The sequence below is a fragment of the Danio aesculapii genome, chromosome 2, assembly GCF_903798145.1.
Source record: "Danio aesculapii chromosome 2, fDanAes4.1, whole genome shotgun sequence".
Taxonomy (NCBI): Eukaryota; Metazoa; Chordata; class Actinopteri; order Cypriniformes; family Danionidae; genus Danio; species Danio aesculapii.
In genome coordinates, this window is record NC_079436.1 from 14,473,992 (window position 1) to 14,492,920 (window position 18,929).

At 33.6% G+C, this 18,929-nt stretch overlaps 1 protein-coding gene across 3 annotated transcripts in view; it reads right to left on the reverse strand.

Moving 5' to 3' along the window:
• Nucleotides 1–9,506: 9,506 nt before the first annotated feature.
• pbx1a (pre-B-cell leukemia homeobox 1a) overlaps nucleotides 9,507–18,929 on the reverse strand; it is a 128,262-nt gene continuing 118,839 nt past the window's right edge. For 2 of the 3 annotated variants that reach the window (XM_056473286.1, XM_056473277.1), the window contains exon 9: nucleotides 9,507–13,945. In XM_056473286.1, the coding sequence (XP_056329261.1) occupies nucleotides 13,853–13,945 (93 nt within the window). In that variant the 3' untranslated portion in view covers nucleotides 9,507–13,852. The remainder of the gene's footprint in view (nucleotides 13,946–18,929) is intronic. The other variant, XM_056473294.1, reaches the window with a different exon arrangement.

Here is an 18,929-nt window from a genome sequence, read left to right on the forward strand (position 1 = left end):
GAGCGTGAAAGTCTCTTCAGCTAGAAAAGGATGTCGAGCATGGCACTGGCTGCGTCTTTATAGCATGACTAATTGTCATTGACGCCAGCTGTGCACGCTGACGCTGCCAACTCATTGGCATTTCATTGGCCCGTTTTTATACTCTTTCAGATGATTGGATTCTGACGAAATCCCCATAGTGGAAGTTTCCACATAGCATTTCCGTTCCCCCCCTCGGGGAACGAAGGGTTACTTTAGTAACCGTAGCGTTCCTCGTACAAAAGGGTTTTTGAGACTTTGCGTGTTTGTTTTTTTATACACACGATCAAGCCATCGATCTGTTGTATAAACGCAATATCACGCATGTAACATTGAGATGTGGCTTTAAATCGGCCTGCAGCCTCGTGCCAATGCATGCCTCCCACCAGTGTCGATATACAGCCACGTATATAACTGTCAATTGTAATTTACAAAAATATTTTTGAAAGAAATAGGTTAAAAAAAGATAAATAAATAAAATATTCTGGCAATATGAATATATGTATATATATATATATATATATATATATATATATATATATATATATATATATATATATATATATATATATATATATACATATATATATATATATATATATATATATATATATATATATATATATATATATATAATTGTAATTATACATATTAATATATTATACATATTCTAATTTTATTTAATTATGAAAATTTAGCTCATAATTGTAATTTCTTTTTTAATTAATTTAATAATTGCTTGAAATGCTTTTTTCTCTTTACGAAAACTGTAATTATTATAATTGGTACCATATGGTGTATTTAATTATTATAACAACAGCATTCTATAATTTATAATCATTTAATAACCAGCATTTTTATCATGAGTGGATGTAAGCGTCCTTCATCTGGACATCTAGGACAGTTTTTTATGTTTTTGCAACAATAACTTTTTTTGTGTGCAATAGCGGAATCAGACGTGACATTAGAGAGGACAATTTCACATTTCATTTCTGTTAGCGTTCACATCTCTTTCTCACGTGTTGACAAGATCTGAGCGGGAAGATCTGAGGATGTTTAGGGTGTTGTTTTGTGGTTTGGAGGTGGGAGACTGGGTCAGATTGGGCCTGTGGAGGTGGGAGACATGTTAAAAAAAAAATCTCATCCTCCTCACACTCCACATTGAAGACATGCAGCGACAAATGACTGCCAGAATATATATATAAATCCAACTGCCAGAAACTCCTGAGGCAAAGAAGCCCGGAGCTGTTCTAAATCCAGAGGCTGGAGACCCTGACAGACCTGTGAAGTCCAGCTCTGACCTTGGCCCACTTTTACTCCCGGCATGAGTAAAAGACAAAACGCCATGACATTCTGCAACTAAGCTAGAGACTCAAACATTTTGAATCAGAAAAAACATTTCGATTTTTCTATAATTATATCTTGAAGATGGAGCCATGGTGAGCGATTAAATGAGTCACAAATGCAGTCAAATCTTGTTGTTTAACAATTATTTATCTGTTAATGTGTTTCCAGAGTATGCGTTTTATGGAATAGTGACTATTAATGGTTGTGCGTGAGGATAAATGATACATTTACTAACCATAAATTAATTTAAGATTATAATTTAGAGGAAAATCTAAATTATAATCATAAAACAAAACTGGCAGACAATTGTTTTTTATCTGTAAACATGCCCAAATGCTCCTTTTAAGGTAATTTTGATCTCAAACAACTTGGTCTTAGTAAAACATTTACATTACCATTAAGTAATCATTCAGTAGTGATCATCTTTTTATTTTTTTTAAGGCTGTAGATCATAACATACTGATTTGTTACAAAATTACACTTGTATTCATTCAAATCCTCACTGTCTATTATCATTTTGTAGATTTAAATAATGAATATTTAGGTTAAATGGCAATGAATTATGGAGTGCTGTGTAGATCTGTCTTGGGCCCTCTGCCATTTTCAATACATCTGATGCCTCTACTGTTAGTTTTCATTGTGTAATCAGAATATAAAACTGAAATTGTCATCTGATATTTAAATCATGATCTTGACATGTAAACACTGCTTAAATCATGTTTGTTTCTGCTTGAATACCATCATGATACTGAAAAAAACAGCTTAAACCGGCCTAAGCTGGTTGGCTGGTTTTAGCTGGTTGACCATCCTGGTTTTAGAGGGGTTTTGCCACTTCCAGGCTGGTTTCCAGCAATTTCCAGCCTGGTCTTAGCAGGTCAGGCTGGAAAATAACCAGCTAAAACCAGCTTGACCAACCTGGTTTAAGCTGGATATAGCTGGTTTTGGCTGGGCTCCCAGCCTGGCTAGGCTGGTTTAGGCTGTTTTTTTTTCAGTAGGGCATTAACTAACTGCATGTTTTATATTATCATCGGGGTGAAAGTGTTTCCACCAAAGACTGTAAAATATATGGACAAAGTATCCGTGACGTCACCCATAGGTTTCTGAACACTGCAAAAGAAGCAACAAGTAGGCGCGGCCAACCGTTGCCATTTTGTTCGCGCATCATCGCACCTACGGTGGGATACCAAACAAGGGCAAGAGGCGGAGAGCTACAGATGCTTGCTTTCATTTTGCTTGGACTTGGCTTAGACAGACTTTACTTTGGGAGAACGCTCAATACTTTGTTACCTGCGACTCGTTTGTGTTGACCACATGTGCTTGGCTGTGTACTATGTCAATAAAGTGTTTAGACTTTTAAAAACACTGTTGTAACACACTGAGCCACTAAACATTGTTCTTATGACGTTTTTCAACAGGAGGAAAACACAATTTTTTTTCCAAACACTACACATATAGCCTGTGTTGGTAAATGCAAGACTATTGATGAACTCCAGGCATAACACTGTATGACAACGCTTCAGATGACTGTTCTAGAGCCTACAGCTAATTAATCTGTCACATTCTGGAGTGCTTTACATCTATAAAGAACATTATGAATGATAAACGATCTTAAATAAAACAAATACATTGATAGAGATGGTATATAACTATATAACTTCACTCACCTGTGAAATGGAGGCAACTTAAACGATTTGTAAGCACAATTAAGGATCATATCCATGTGATAATTGTAGGAAATAATCCCAAAAGGCAATTGACTGTGTAAAGAAACATTAACCAAAACAAAAATACGATGAATATGACAAGCTCAGTGGCAAATTAGTCGCAATCCGCTGAGGTGACGAGACAGCGAGCAGCGAGACCTAGCTGTCACTCAAGTGGCCATGCCCTTAATTATGCAGACTTAATATAACTTAATAAAAACAACACGGAGGAGTTATAAAAAAATTCACCCCCTCACAGTTGTCATGAAGGGTTATCATGACTATATGCACCAAAGCCATCTTTTGTACCAGGCTGTAAACGTTTTTATCAGCTGGAAAAATAGCCAATTTCCAATTACCATCAGAAATCACCTGGACTTCCTGGAGCCAGCCCCTCAAGGCAAGGGAGTCGATGAATTGCAGTTTTAGTTACTTCCGTATTGGCTTACCGAGAGAGAGCGGGAGGTTGCTGCTTGGTTTCCACCAACAAACACTGTTTGTTTTTAGCATTTATAATAATAAACAGTTTCTTTAGCATCAAATCAATATTATTTTTTTTACACTCGTTTTGCCACAAATTTCAGAGCCTTGGTATAAATTTTCAAAACTCTAGACACAAAATTTACAACCATTGCCAAAATTGCAAATTTTTGCAAAATTCTTAACTCTTTTTTTCACATGCTTGGATACAATACATCCAGGTCAAAGATATTTGTTCAGTAAAAAAAAAATCACATTTTCAATACACAATTGTAACACAATTGAACATCAAATTGATCGCATTTCAAAATGCAACTCTCACATTACATATACACAATATAAACTCTATACAGATGCACACATAATACACTCTGTACATATACACACTGGATACACTGCATACATATACACACATGATACACACATACCCACTCTGTACATATACACACATTATACACTCCATACATGTGCATACACATAATACATTCATGCATATACACACATGACACACTCCATACATATACACACATGATACACTCCATACATATGCACACACGATACACACTTTACATGTACATGATACACTCCATACATATACACATTATACATATGCACACACGATACACTGCATACATATGCACACACGATACACTCTATACATATACACACATGATACACTGCATACATATGCACACATGATACACTCTATACATATACAGACACGATACACTTTACATATGCACACACACGATACACTCTCAATACATATGCACACATGATACACTCCATACAAATGCACATATGATACACTCTGTACATATGCACACACTATACACTCTATACATACTCCATACATATGCACACATGATACACTATACATTGATACACTCTACATATACATACAATATAACAATATATACATATATATACTCCATACATATACACACAATATAACACATATACTCACATAATACACTCCATAGATGATACATTCTATACATATACACACACATAATTCCCTCCATACATATACACTTCATACATATGCACACATACGATAAACTCAACGAAAGGCACACATGACACACTCCATGCATATACACAAATGATACACTCCATATTTATGCACACAAAACATTCTAAACATGTACTCCAAACATGATACACATTCATTTCATATTCTATACATGTATTCACATGATGCACTCTATTCATATACACACACGATACAATCTATACATATACACACGAGACACTTCATACAAATGCACACATGGTACATTCTATACACATGCATTAATAATACGCTTCATACATATGCACACATGATACATTCTATATTTATACTCACATGTTATGCATATAAGTCTATGCATATATGCACACGTTACACATTTAGATACATTTATATTTAGAGATGTGATACAGTCCTGTCAGGCTCTGGGATAGAACCCGGGTCTCTGGCATGAAAGGTGGGTCACATATTGACTGAGCTACTGGAAGTTGAGTTCGGATGAAAGGCAATATGAGACAAAAAAAAACATGATATACTCTATAAATATACTCACATGATACACGCCATACATATGCACACATCTTACATGCTATACATATACAAACATGACACACTCCATACATATGCACACATACAGTATAATACATCCATACATATGCAGACACAATACACTCCATGCATATACACACTCTATTCATATGCACATGATACACTCTACACAGTTACACACGATACACTCCGGGCAGGCTCTGGGATAGAACCTGGGTCTCTGGCATGAAAGGTGTCACGTAAGCACTGAGCTACTAAAAGATGAATCTGGACAATGAAAGGCACACATGACACACTCCATACAAACACGATGCACATGCATTCCATACTTATGCACACATTCACTTGATACACTCTACTCATACACACACTTTATACATATGCATGCACGATACAATCTACACATATACACTCTCCATACATATGCACACATGATACACTCCTGTCAGGCCCTCTGATAGAACCTGGGTCTCTGGCGTGAAAGGTGAATCAAGTATTTACTGAGCTACTGGAAGTTTTTGAAGACAGGCAACGAAAGGCAACAAGAGACAAATTCAGGCCAAGCAAAAAAAAAAACACAATACGCTCTATAAATAAACTCACATGATACACTCCATACATATGCACACATCATACATTCTATACTTATGCACACATGATACACTCCATACATATACACATGATGCATTCTATACATATACACACGATACACTCCATACAAAAGCACACATGATACTTTCCATAGATATGCACACATGATACGCTCTATACATAAGCACACATGATACACTCTATACATAAGCACACATGATACATTCCATTCATATGCACACATGATACATTCTATACAGCTGCAAGGGTATCTGCTGCGTAAAACATATGATGGATAAGTTGGCGGTTCATTCTGCTGTGGCGACCCCGGATTGATAAAGGGGTTAAGCCGAAAAGAAAATGAATGAATGAACATATATTTATATATAAGTTACCTAAAACTGATGATTTCCACTGATGATTTATGCTTAGCTAATAGTGCCCCAGCAGAACCAGAGATTGGCAGAGTATATTCAGCTGTGGTAAAGCTCGACTGTTTAACCCTACAGGGACTTGTAAAATAATTTATAATAATTGAAAAATATATATATTTATTTTAAACTTATTAAAAAATGTACAGGCTACTTTACATATTTCACTATCATAATATAAGTCATAATAGGAAATAATTTTTATTTTTATGTTTACAGGTGCAAAAATGTGTCTTCATGGACGAATGAAATGTGTTACCCTACTACAATACAAAGTTACTTGTCTAATAAATTAACAAGGAAGATTATTAGTTTGTTATTCAATTATCTTGTTTACTAAGACATACATGAAAAAAATTACTGAATTATTGTGTAGTTTGTGATGTATGCCCCCTAATAGCCCCATAACCCCCAACCCCCCAGTTTCTCTGGTCTAGAACCACCACTGCAACACAGTACTAACCTTTTTTGGTCTATACACCATTTTTTTAATCTATAAGCCATTAATTGGTTGTAAATCCTTTGCAGTCAATTACAGCCTGAAGTCTGGAACGCATAGACATCACCAGACGCTAGGTTTCTTTCCTGGTGATGCTCTGCTAGGCCTCTACTTCAACTGTCTTCAGTTACTGCTTGTTCTTGGGGCATTTTCCCTTCAGGTTTGTCTTCAGCAAGTGAAATGCATACTCAATCGGATTCAGTTCAGGTGATTGACTTGGCCATTGCATAATATTCCACTTCTTTCCCTTCACAAATTCGGTTGCTTTTGCAGTATGCTTTGGGTCATTCTCCATCTGCACTGTGAAGCACCGTCTAATAAGTTCTGAAGTATTTGGCCTAATATGAGCAGAAAATTTTGCATAAAAACACTTGAGAATTCATCCTGTTAATTTTTTCAGCAGTCACATCATCAATAAATACAAAAGAACCAGTTCCATTTACAGCCATACATGCTCTTGCCATGTCACTACTACCACTATGCTTCACTGCTTAGGATCATGGGCAGTTCCTTTCCTTCTCCATACGCTTCTTTTTCCATCATTCTGGTACATGTTGATCTTGGTCTCATCTGTCCTTAGGATGTTGTTCCAGAACTGTGAAGGCTTTTTTAGAACTCTAATCTGGCCATGATGTTCAATGGTTTACATCTTGTGGTGAACCCTCTGTATTCACAATGATGTAGTCTTCTCTTGATTGTTGACTTTAACACACATGCACCTACCTCCTTGAGAGTGTTCTTGATCTGACCACTTGTTGTGAAGGGTGTTTTCTTCACCACGGAAATATTTCTTTGGTCATCCACCACAGTTGTTTTCCGTGGTCTTCTGGGTCTTTTAGTGCTGCCGATTTTTTCAGCCTAATGATGGCTTGCTTGACTAATAGTGACAGCTCTTTGGGTCTCATCTTGAGAGTTGACAGTAACAGAATGAGGGAATAACACACACCTGGCCATGGAACAGCTTAAAATTCAATTGTCCAATTACTTTTGGACTAGTAACAAGTGAGAGGCACATATACAAACTGTTGTAATTCCTACAGCGTTCACCTGATTCATTGGTTTTATTTCAAATCGATTGTAATGGTGTATAGAACCAAAAATGTTAGAATTGTGTCGATGTCCAAATATCTATGGACCTAACTGTATATTCGCATGGATTTGAATTAACAAGGTTCTTTCAAAGATTTTTGACAAATGAAAACCACACTGTGATGTGGAGTAGAACCTGTGGCCAAATCCACAACACCAGACTGATGGAAACACTGATCCCAAAAAAGAAATCTGATGTGGAAAATATGCAAATTACATTTGTGACATACTAGTTGGATATAAAATATATGTCATACATGTCTAAATATTGCAATATATATATATATATATATATATATATATATATATTTATATATATATATATATATATATATATATATATATATATATATATATATATATATATTACAAATATGTACTATGTACATATGTGTAAATTTTACCTACAAATATATTACCTATAGTTTATATAGATATTCATATATGGCTGTATATGAACACACACAGTATGTAAATCCAATTGTAATTAGCATATGTTGCCATATATCAGGAATGCCCAAACTCAGTCCCGGAGGGCCGGTGCCCTGCAGAGTTTAGCTCCAACCACAAATAAGACTAATCTAAACCAGCTAATCAATGTCTTGCTAGATGTACTACAAACGTCGTGGGAGGTGTGTTGACTCTGAAGGACATCAGCCCTCTAGGACTGAGTTTGGGCACCCCTGTCATATATCAGCTTTCTATTGGGGACTTGCAGTGAGAAACACTTTGGTTATTTTTATTATTCTGTTTTTTTTTTTTTTGTTTTTTTTTTAAAAGTAAACCTACATTAACCTTAGTTCAGTGATATCTGTGCTATTCCCTCTACACTCATGTATAAACAATAATGAAAGCTGTATAATATATTTTAAACATCAGTGAATATGCAATGATTGTTAATGATTAATCAATGTGCATCTTGTGTGTTGGTGATCTAAAGTTCTGTTCCTGTAGTATTTGTATGATAAAAGGATTATGTGAATCGATGATCCTGCAAACGCAAGGCTTCTCTAAAAAAAGAAGACTGTTTAGAGACTGTTTAGAGTTTTGTGTCTAGAGTTCTGAAAACTGACATCAGAGTACTAAAATATGTGGCAAAACAATTGTAAAATAATGGAAACACTTTATTTTGATGGTCCATTTGAGTATTAGTAGACTATCTACTTAAAAACAGACATTTAATTGACTATAAGAAATTTTGTAAGTGCATGTAAACTTACACTAAGCCCAACTCCAACCTTACAGTCTACTTATAATCTAATGAGAATTAGTTGGCATGTAGATGCAATGTAATCTAAATTCAACAAACAGAACATCAAAATAAAGTGTGACCAAAATAATTTCTGGTGTGAAACTTGGAGTTATAGATTTCATTTTTAACTTCAATAATATTTTACAATATTACTGTTCATTTAGAGTATTTTTAACAGTATACTGTATTTGGAGACAAAGGGAAAAAAAACAGGTTTTACTTAAAACACTGCAGTATTTTATTATAAGCAAAACACATGCAACAAAGTAAAATGAAATAATTTGTTGAGGGCTGAATTTAAAATCTCAGGCTGTGTAATTGTGTGATTTTAAACCTGAAGTGTGCAAAATCTCACTTTGAACTGAATTAACTATCGTGGCACAATATGTACTCATATTTTCTGTCTTAAAATGGTCCCCAAACACGAATTAGAGAACAAGAAAAGCCTTACACCCTGTAAAACCTTTTATAAAAGAATAATAACAAAACAGAGAAATCTCACAAAAATACATACCGATGTGTATCAATACTGTTCAGTGAGCAATACAACATTTATTGATGATAATCATGTCAATTTTGAGACAAAGTTGGTGGGAATTGTGGGGGGAAACCCAAACACAATAGTCTGGACTTCAATGCTTCATATGGTACATAATCGTGAAGTCTAATAATGCATTTATAGCAGGTGCGGTCAAGTCTATTTCACAAAATATATTTACATTTTCACAATGGCAACCATCAGCAAACTAGAGTGCGTGTCGTTCAAAGAACAGATGATGCATGTTTTTTTATTTTCATTTTAGCATGATTACTTTCAAACTATCACAAAACGAAAGTGGCATCTTGATAAACAAAAGGAAACTCAAGAAATAAAGGACATTATTGAAGACACGGGCAATGAAATATCCGTCACATACTTCTGTTTCTTATACACACATAAGCTACTTTCAGTTTGTACATTTTTGGTTTTGATAGTGAACAGCGATGGAACATTCCCAAACGTTTCCCTCCCAAAATCCATTAAAGAGGCGGAGCTTCTTCCATTTTTGGCAATTGTTTGGAAAGATGTTTTTGGTAGAATGAGATGTTTTAGCGAGAATAAATAAACAGGGGGCAGTAATGATATTACAACCAATGTCATATTAACAATAAATACACATAAAAAAACGACGAGCATTTGGAATCACCTTTGAAACTTGTTCAGAAGCTGGATTTCTGTGTTCGGGGACGCTTTACCTGCATCAACACAGCTAAGAGTGACCGTCGAAATGTTCAAATTGTATTAACTTAATGACTTCCCCCATTTAAATGGATTCTGATTCGATGTACTGCAAAACAAACTTCATTAGCTGGAGCTCTGACAGACAGGGATATATTTTCAACAAAAATTAGTTAACTATTGGATTTTTCAAGATAATTTTTTTTTCAATTAGGCAGAAGAGCTTTATTTGTCATGATTTCACAATGGAAACAGTGGCATTAATAATATAAATAGGCCTAAGAAATTACTTGAGTGATCTGGAGTAAACATGTCTGTGTGTTGCGTTTCTAAGGGCGCGTTTACACAACAGTAATGTACAAAAATAGTTTTGTGTACAGAAGACGATGTTGTCAAAACAATCTCGTTCACACTGTCGCCAGCAGGCACAGGAAGTCAACATGACATCAGATTGACGTTGTACCCCAACATAGTGGGACGTTGCATTTTGTTTGGAAATGAAAATCAGGTTGATGTCAGAACCCAACGTCAGGTCAACGTGAATGCCTAATGTCGGACAGATGTTGAATTTTGGTTACTTTCCAATGCAACAGCTTGACGTTATGTGGACGTTACCACTATGACGTCTATCAGACGTTGGATTTTGGTTACCATACCTGACAAATAAATGTCAGTATTTGAATTTAATATGACATTGGTAAGATGTTGACTCAACGTTGGATTGTGGTCACTTTTCCAAGACAAATACCACTGTCATTTCATGTCATTATTGGATGTCAAAATAACATTGTCGTTAGATGCTGGCGACCTAAATCTAACCTAATATTAACATCTTATGATGTTGTTTGTCTGCTGGGATCTGACTAATTGACTATAAAGGTGTTCTGTTCTGTATGCTACGCCAGCAAGTGGCAATGTCAGACTGTAAAAAAACTACACATCTGCAAACATACAATCCTGTTGTCTACCCTGGTAGTACTTGCTCATGTCTATAGACTTAACAAGTAATATGCGTCACCTTTTATTAATAATTTTTTTTTTTGTGGTGTATATGTAAATAAGGCCTGTGGATTTTTGCAGTTTGGATACATTTATACGACATCTGTGAGCTTAAAAACAAAAATGTGTTTCTTTTGCAGTTTTAAAAAGTTGTGAAAACAGGTGACAACATTGATTCACATGGATAAGGGGAAAAAAGAATTCTGCATTCAGTAGTTGGCCAAGAAAACTTTGGAAACACAATGAATCGTTGCACATACAGTCCTGTAGTCCACTGTTGTTGACTGCTAGCTTCTGGCTCATTTTTGTATACTGAACACATAAGTGCATGACATCTCTGTTTTTACATATTTTTGTAGTTTACGATAACGATAACAATGTAGTTACAATTATGCTAAGAATGTCGTTTTTATTATGAGGTGCTAAAAAAGGATTCTTTTGTATTTTTGTGAAATAAATTGTGAACATTTAGCAAACAATGTTCAAAGTTGTCGAAAAATTTTCCAAAATAGTACAATTTTCCTACATTTTGTGTAGTGTTTTAAAGATTTCTAAATATTCCTGTTTGGATAAGTTTACATGAAATAAATAAATTAATAGTTTTATCTTAACATTTTCGAAAACACATCCTTAAATTGCATTTTTTTGTAGTTTACATGGAGCTGATATTATTGTTTTCAAAGGTTTTTACTTTAGATGTGTTCACATGATATTTAAGTATGATAAAAGTTTGGTAACACTTTATTTTGATTGTCCATTTGAGTATTAGTACTGTCTGCTTAATATCTGTTGATACTGCTGCTAAACAGACCTTTAACTGACTATAAGAAGCTTTGCAAGTACATGTCAATTTACACTAACTCTAACCCCAACCTAACAGTTTACTTATAATCTAATGAGAATTAGTTGGTTAAATTCAACAAAAGGACTACAAAAATAAAGTGTGACCAAAAGCTTTCCCCTTGTGTGTTTGAGAAGATTTAAATACAGATAACAAATTTTTCAAAACTATCCCGTTCACATAGCAAAAACAATAAAAGAATTATATTATGTTGCCTTTTTTTAATTTACATAAAGCACAGGTGTCAAACTCAGTTCTCGATGACCAGAGCTCTGCACAGTTAGGTTCCAACTCTAATTAAACACACCTGATCAAACAAATCGAGTCCTTCAGTCTTAATTAAAACCTACAGGTAAGTGTGTTGGAGCAGGGTTGGAACTAAACTGTGCAGGGCTGTGGCTCTCCAGGAGTTTGACACCCCTGACATAAAGACAAAAAAGCAATATTTTTAAAAACTGTCACTGTAAACAAAATGCAAAATAAGTTGAAAGAGGTGTCGTGTAAATGCCCCCTGCATTTCTGCTATATAAAACTGAGAAAAGCTCATTATGTTCGAACAGCGATGAGAATGATATTTCATATTCTTTTAAAGCATTTACACGAAAGCATTTTGCTCACCAGCAACACTCGGATGATATTAAATGTACATTATTGTTTCAAAAACTGTACACTCACAGTTGGTTTTAAAATTACAGGATAAACAACAATACCTCAGATTAGCATTTGCTAGAACATGGCATACCGTTGCAGGCTTTTGCTAATAATAATAAAAAAATAATCATAAAGAATAACAACTTTAAAAAGGGAACAAATTCCAAAGAATAAAGAGCATTAGTGCTTGTTTTTTTTTTTTTTTTTATGATTTGGGGTACCGTTTGTATAAATCAAACCAATATCTCGCTCTTTATGTTAAATTCCTTCACTTGCAGGAGAAAGGGTCTAAGGGAGCATTTGAAAGCAATCTGAAGTGAAAGCGGGGAGGAAATGTCATTATGGGCCGTAATGGCTTGATGCTTCCGCCATTTCCGGAATCAGTTATATTTTCATCGACTCGCAGACAGTGTCCTCAAAAACAAACAGAGTGAGGAAATGAGTCCAAATGAAATCTACGACAGCAGTTGTTTGGACTGCTCTCTATGATAAAAGTGAACATGTACCTTTATCTAATGGAGGAAATACATGATAATCAGCTTTCAAATGAGTGTTTTATACAATCATGTATAAGAAAGGTTAGCTTCATCTGGCACAAACTGTGAAATTTGGAAAATCAGAGCTTTCTGAAAAATAAAAAAGGGAAACAACAAACAAAACAAACAAAAAGTCAAGATATCACTATGAATGAATAAAAGAGGCATTAATAATCGACTGTACCAATAAGGAGAGCTTCCTCTCAAGCACTATATCAAGTGGTATCTGTTATTAACATTTTTTTTAGAAAACAAAATTGTTCTTTTCTCTTTTTTTTTTTTTTTTTTTTTTTTTGCTGAGAGGTAGAATGAAGCATTTAAATTGAAACACGACGACTGGTTGTTCCATCATTAACAATAGCCTCAATAAGACTGAAACAGTCACAGGTTAGTTAGTCGCCCTGTGCCACCTAAAATACACTGTGAAAACTGTACAAACACATCTTTTTTTCTTGTTGTTTTTCGTATTTTTTTTTATTCATAATTGTTTTCTAAAATCTTGTAAAGTATTCCAAATGTTCCACGGTGGTACGGCATGATTGTGTGTGACCATGTGGGAGAGTAATCCAGATCTGCGGATGTGTGGATGTGGAGTGGAGCAGTCTGAAGATGGTGAAGATGGATGAAGCGGATCAGTTGGAGGTGTCAGAATGGACGCTCCCGGGTCCTTCTGTGGGCGAGGTCACTGAGGAGGGTGTCGGGGCATCCTGCCAGCCGCCGTTCGCCTTTTACGAGAGAAAAAAATAAAGTTTAAGAAATATGCATTTTTCAAAACACAACACTATAGGTGAGTGGCTGCAAAACTCTGTCATAGAATCTAAATGGGCTGAGCAATGTAGAAATTTGACAAAATATCATAATTAAATTTTACGGTTCAGTCAACATTGATAATTAGCGCAATAAAAAAACTAACTTTAATTTGTTTCAGTTCATCCATTCATTTCAAGGCATCATTTCGAAGACATATTTTTGCTTCTGAGTGAAGTTATTTGTGGTTGTAAACAATTGTTTAATGTCCAAATTTATACAAGCTTCGAGAAAAGAAATTTTCATTTTCCTTTCAGAAAAAAAAATATTACTCCTGCCTGATTCTGAATAAACTGAGAAACACCTTTTTTTTTTTTTTTTTTGAAACAAAGATCGCTATTCTCTGATGATTCTGAATAGACAACCAAACAAACTAAAGCAATTTACTGGACATTCTAATACAAATGTTAACTGTTGCATTTTTATAAATTCTATAAATTATTAGAATGAATTATTCAAATTTGTTTGAGTCAAATAGTCTGTCTCTTTTATAAAGATTTAGATTGTTTCATTAGCGGAAAAGTAAAAAAAAAAAAATCAATCTCTTGAGCAAGTGTTGCCACCTACTGGTGTAAAAATGCAATTGATCTGTTTTGCAAATTAAACCTTCATTTGAAGTGTCAAAATATGTTTTACTTTTGACCGCTATCATACACATTAGTAGCTCCATCATATGAAAAACGAGTGATGTAAATCGGAAATATCAAATAAAAGTCCTTTAATCTGTAAGTATTTCTACGTTTGAGTTTGGTGCTTTTGAAAGTGCATGTAGGTTAGTGTAAATAGTGGGAGATAGAAATGCATTTAACAAAAACTATGATGTAGCGAACATAACTGTGACATTGACATGTTTACTGTTGGTTGCTAGGTTACCAATACTACAGTTGGACTCTCCAACAACTTGATGGAAATGCAACTAATTTTCTATTGTATTTTTTTCCTCTTCTTTTTAGCAAACTTTAAAAAGATCAGCTTCACATCACGATGGAAACCCAACTAATGTTACTATCCACACTTCTGTGATGTTGACCAATAGAAGAACAGAAGCTTTTTTGTTCTCAGCTTTAAAACAAGTCAGTCACTAGCACAACCTTGTGAATGACAGTAAACACATCGATAACACTGACAAGCTATGATTGGCCAACGTGTCTTTTGTCCAAGATACAAAATTAATTTAGAAGTCAAAATAGTGTTATCAAAACTGTGACTAAATACTGTAACAGGCAAAATGTTTTGCTTAGTTTTAAGGCTGGGCGACATGAAAAAATCTCATATCTTAACATAAGCCATCTCATATCCTGATAACATTATATATATATATATATATATATATATATATATATATATATATATATATATATATATATATATATATATATATATATATATATATATATATATATATATATATATGTATATGTGTATATATATATATGGAGTTTGCATGTTCTCCCTGTGTTCATGGGTTTCCTCCGGTTGCTCCGGTTTCCCCCACAAGTCCAAAGACATGTGGTACAGGTGAATTGGGTAAGCTAAATTGCCTGCAGTGTATGTGTGTGAATGAGTGTGTATGGATGTTTCCCTGTGATGGGTTGCAGCTGGAAGGGCATCCGTTACGTAAAACATATGCTGGATAAGTTGGTGGTTCATTCCGCTGTGGCGACCCCAGATTAATAAAGAGACTAAGCCGAAAAGAAAATGAATGAATGAACAAACATAGTACTTTTTCTGTAAACTTAATCAATTAATAGGTTACAGTACATACAGATTAAGCAAATGGAAAGGTTAACTTTTTGTTTATTTAAGTAGGAACACAAATTTACTCATTCATCTGTGATTCTTTTTTTCCCTACAATATTTATTTCAGGGCAAATATTTGATTTTGAAATATAAAATAAATATTAATGAAATATAAAACACGAGTTTTTTTAAAACACAAAAACTAATGAATACAGTCCCATAAAAAAAAAACTAAAAAACACAAAATGCAAAATTCAAAGAACTTTTTGTTAGCTGTTATTTACATTTCTGCCTGCAACCCCATGGTTGCGTGTAAGATTGTAAATAATCCATAAAAAAACAACGTATTTTGCAACATCACAAAATAAATGATAAATCATAATACGAATCATAATACGAATACATAATACAAGAATACTTTTTATTTTGTTCGTACTATATACAGTATATCGTCAAATTGCACAGCCCTGTAGTCTAAACCCCTTCAAAATCACATTTATTGCTTGTATTTAGTAATAAAATGAACCTAATTTGAAAGCTGGGAGTTTATTTCATCTTCAAAGTAACAAAGGAAAGGAACGTGCTCTGCAAACATTATATCGAACTTCTGTTATAAATTTAACACGGAAAATTCCATCAAGACAATTACAGTTATCGTTTTATCGTCCAGCCCTAAATCTAAACGCCGAGCGACTTTAGCGAATTTCCGCACTATAAACACGTTTCTGCAAGAAGTGAGTCACAAAGTGAGGCTGTCAAAAGGAATGACATTATGCTGCATATTACGAGTCATAGCGAGTCATTTCCAGAACATGATTTTCAAAAGACAGATGATGGAGGAATCAATTATTGCAAATTATCACATTGGCTAAAGGAATGAAAGTATAATGGGCACCTAAAATGGAGGCCATTTCATGTCCGGGAGACAGGTTGCCTAAAGAGCATTTGGGGCATTAATAGCAATTTCCATGCCATCAGAAAAAAGACTAGAAATGGGCTTTGGCAGCCTCTTATTTTCCCAGCCTGTTATTTTAGATAGAGGCAGTCTGTAATCAAAAAAGAAAGAGCAGAGCGAGGAGAGAGAAAAAAAAAAAAAAAACTTTTCAAATCTTCAGCTTTGGTGACACCCCATGTCTATTTCAAAGGCGTAATTACAGCGCATGGACGAGAGGAAAAGCTCCCCCACATAAATGCTTTATGTCTCAGGCCGTCATTATCCACAGCCCAAAAAAAGGGAGAATAACTTATCTGGGTGGAGAAGGAAAAACATCATGTTATTTAAGACAGTGAATTTGTTGGAAGATTGAGACACTTTCACTGGCTACATTATCACTGCGTTATGATGCAAATGTTCAATCGACGGCTTTCTTCTCTATTCGTTACAGGTGTTCAGGCTTGAAATATTCTTGGTTTAATTATTGATACAAACATAAAATCAATTACATTGAGGATTTAATATCTGTGTTTGAAATTACAGCACTGAATATGACATTTACTCTTCATATCAGTGTGAATGAAATAAGATTTCATTAAAGTCTGCAATATGTAATACCTGTGAAAATAAATGGAAAAATCAGAAAATGTTTTACATTTTTGTATATTAAATCTATGAATACAATAAAAGTTAATTTATTTACATTCAGAATTATTTTATTTTATTTTATTTTTACAAGGTTCATGATTAAGTTGTTTATTTGTGTCAACTATAGCAGGCTAGAAGAAATATGGATTTACATATTCAGATCGTATTTAATTTATAAATATTAATATGAAACATTATGCAACTAAAAAAAGTCTCAGATAAATTGTCTGTTCAGATTTTAATTCAGAAATGCTCACAACAAATTATATGGATGCATATATTTAAAATAATAACAATAATAAAACAATATTTCTGATATTTTCAGATCTTATTAAACTGCTTAATATGTTAAAAATAAAATCCCTGTTAAGTTTTTAATTTAGACATAATTAAACAATATCTGTGAATGAAACTGGATATCATATATACTGCCTATTCAGTTTTTAATTTAGAAATATTTACCTTCAATATGTGTGACTGAAACAGAATATCATATATAATGACTCTTTTGTTTTCCCTGTTGCTTGCTGCCTTATTGTTTGTTTGTTTTCTCCCTTTGTGGAGTTTTGTTTGTATGTTTATTATACTGTTAAAACAACATTTTGTATACTTCACCTGGGAAGAATCTTAGTTATCTGTTTTGCAACCTCATTCTGAGAAGAATCTATTCTGGTTCACTCACCAGTCTCCACACCAGAGACACAGGTTCATGACCCAACCGTGACAGACGATGTCAAAAAATATTGTAATCTACATATCCATCCATCCATGCATCCATTTATCTTAAATGTTGATAAGTAGTAATTAATTTTATTTTAATTAGCTTTTTATTTAATTTGTAATATTTTTAATTATTTAATTAATTTTATTCAATAATTGAATAATATATTGGTCTGTCTGTCCATCCATCCATTTAAAAACTACTTTATTTATTTATTTATTCATTCATTCATTCATTCATTCAGTATTTAATTTAGATATCTTTACCTTCAATATCTGTGAATGAAACAGAATATCATATATAATGACTGTTCAGTTTTTAATTTTAAAAAATCTATCTTCTATATCTGTAAATGAAACCGAATATCATATATAATGCCTTTTCAGTTTTTTATTTAGAAATATTTACATTTAATATCTGTGAATGAAACAGAATATCATATATAATGCCTTTTCAGTTTTTAATTCAGAAATATTTACATTTAATATCTGTGAATGAAAGAGAATATCATATATAATGCCTATTCTGCTTTTTATTTAGAAATATTTACATTTAATATCTGTGAATGAAACAGAATATCAGATTTAAAGTCTTGTCAGATTTTAATTTACAAATAACTACATTAAAATCTATAAACAGATAAAGTGTATTCTCATATGCTGATTAAATATTTAAAAATCTCTAATAATAATATAAGTATTCCTGATGTATTCAGATCTTACTTAATGCTGAAATGCCAATAAAATTAATAATTAGTTTTGTTTGCGCAGATTTGATTGCATTTGTAAATAAATAATTTAACATATTTACATTAACGTCTCTTCGAATGACATTTCATCCTTAACTATTGCATTCTAAC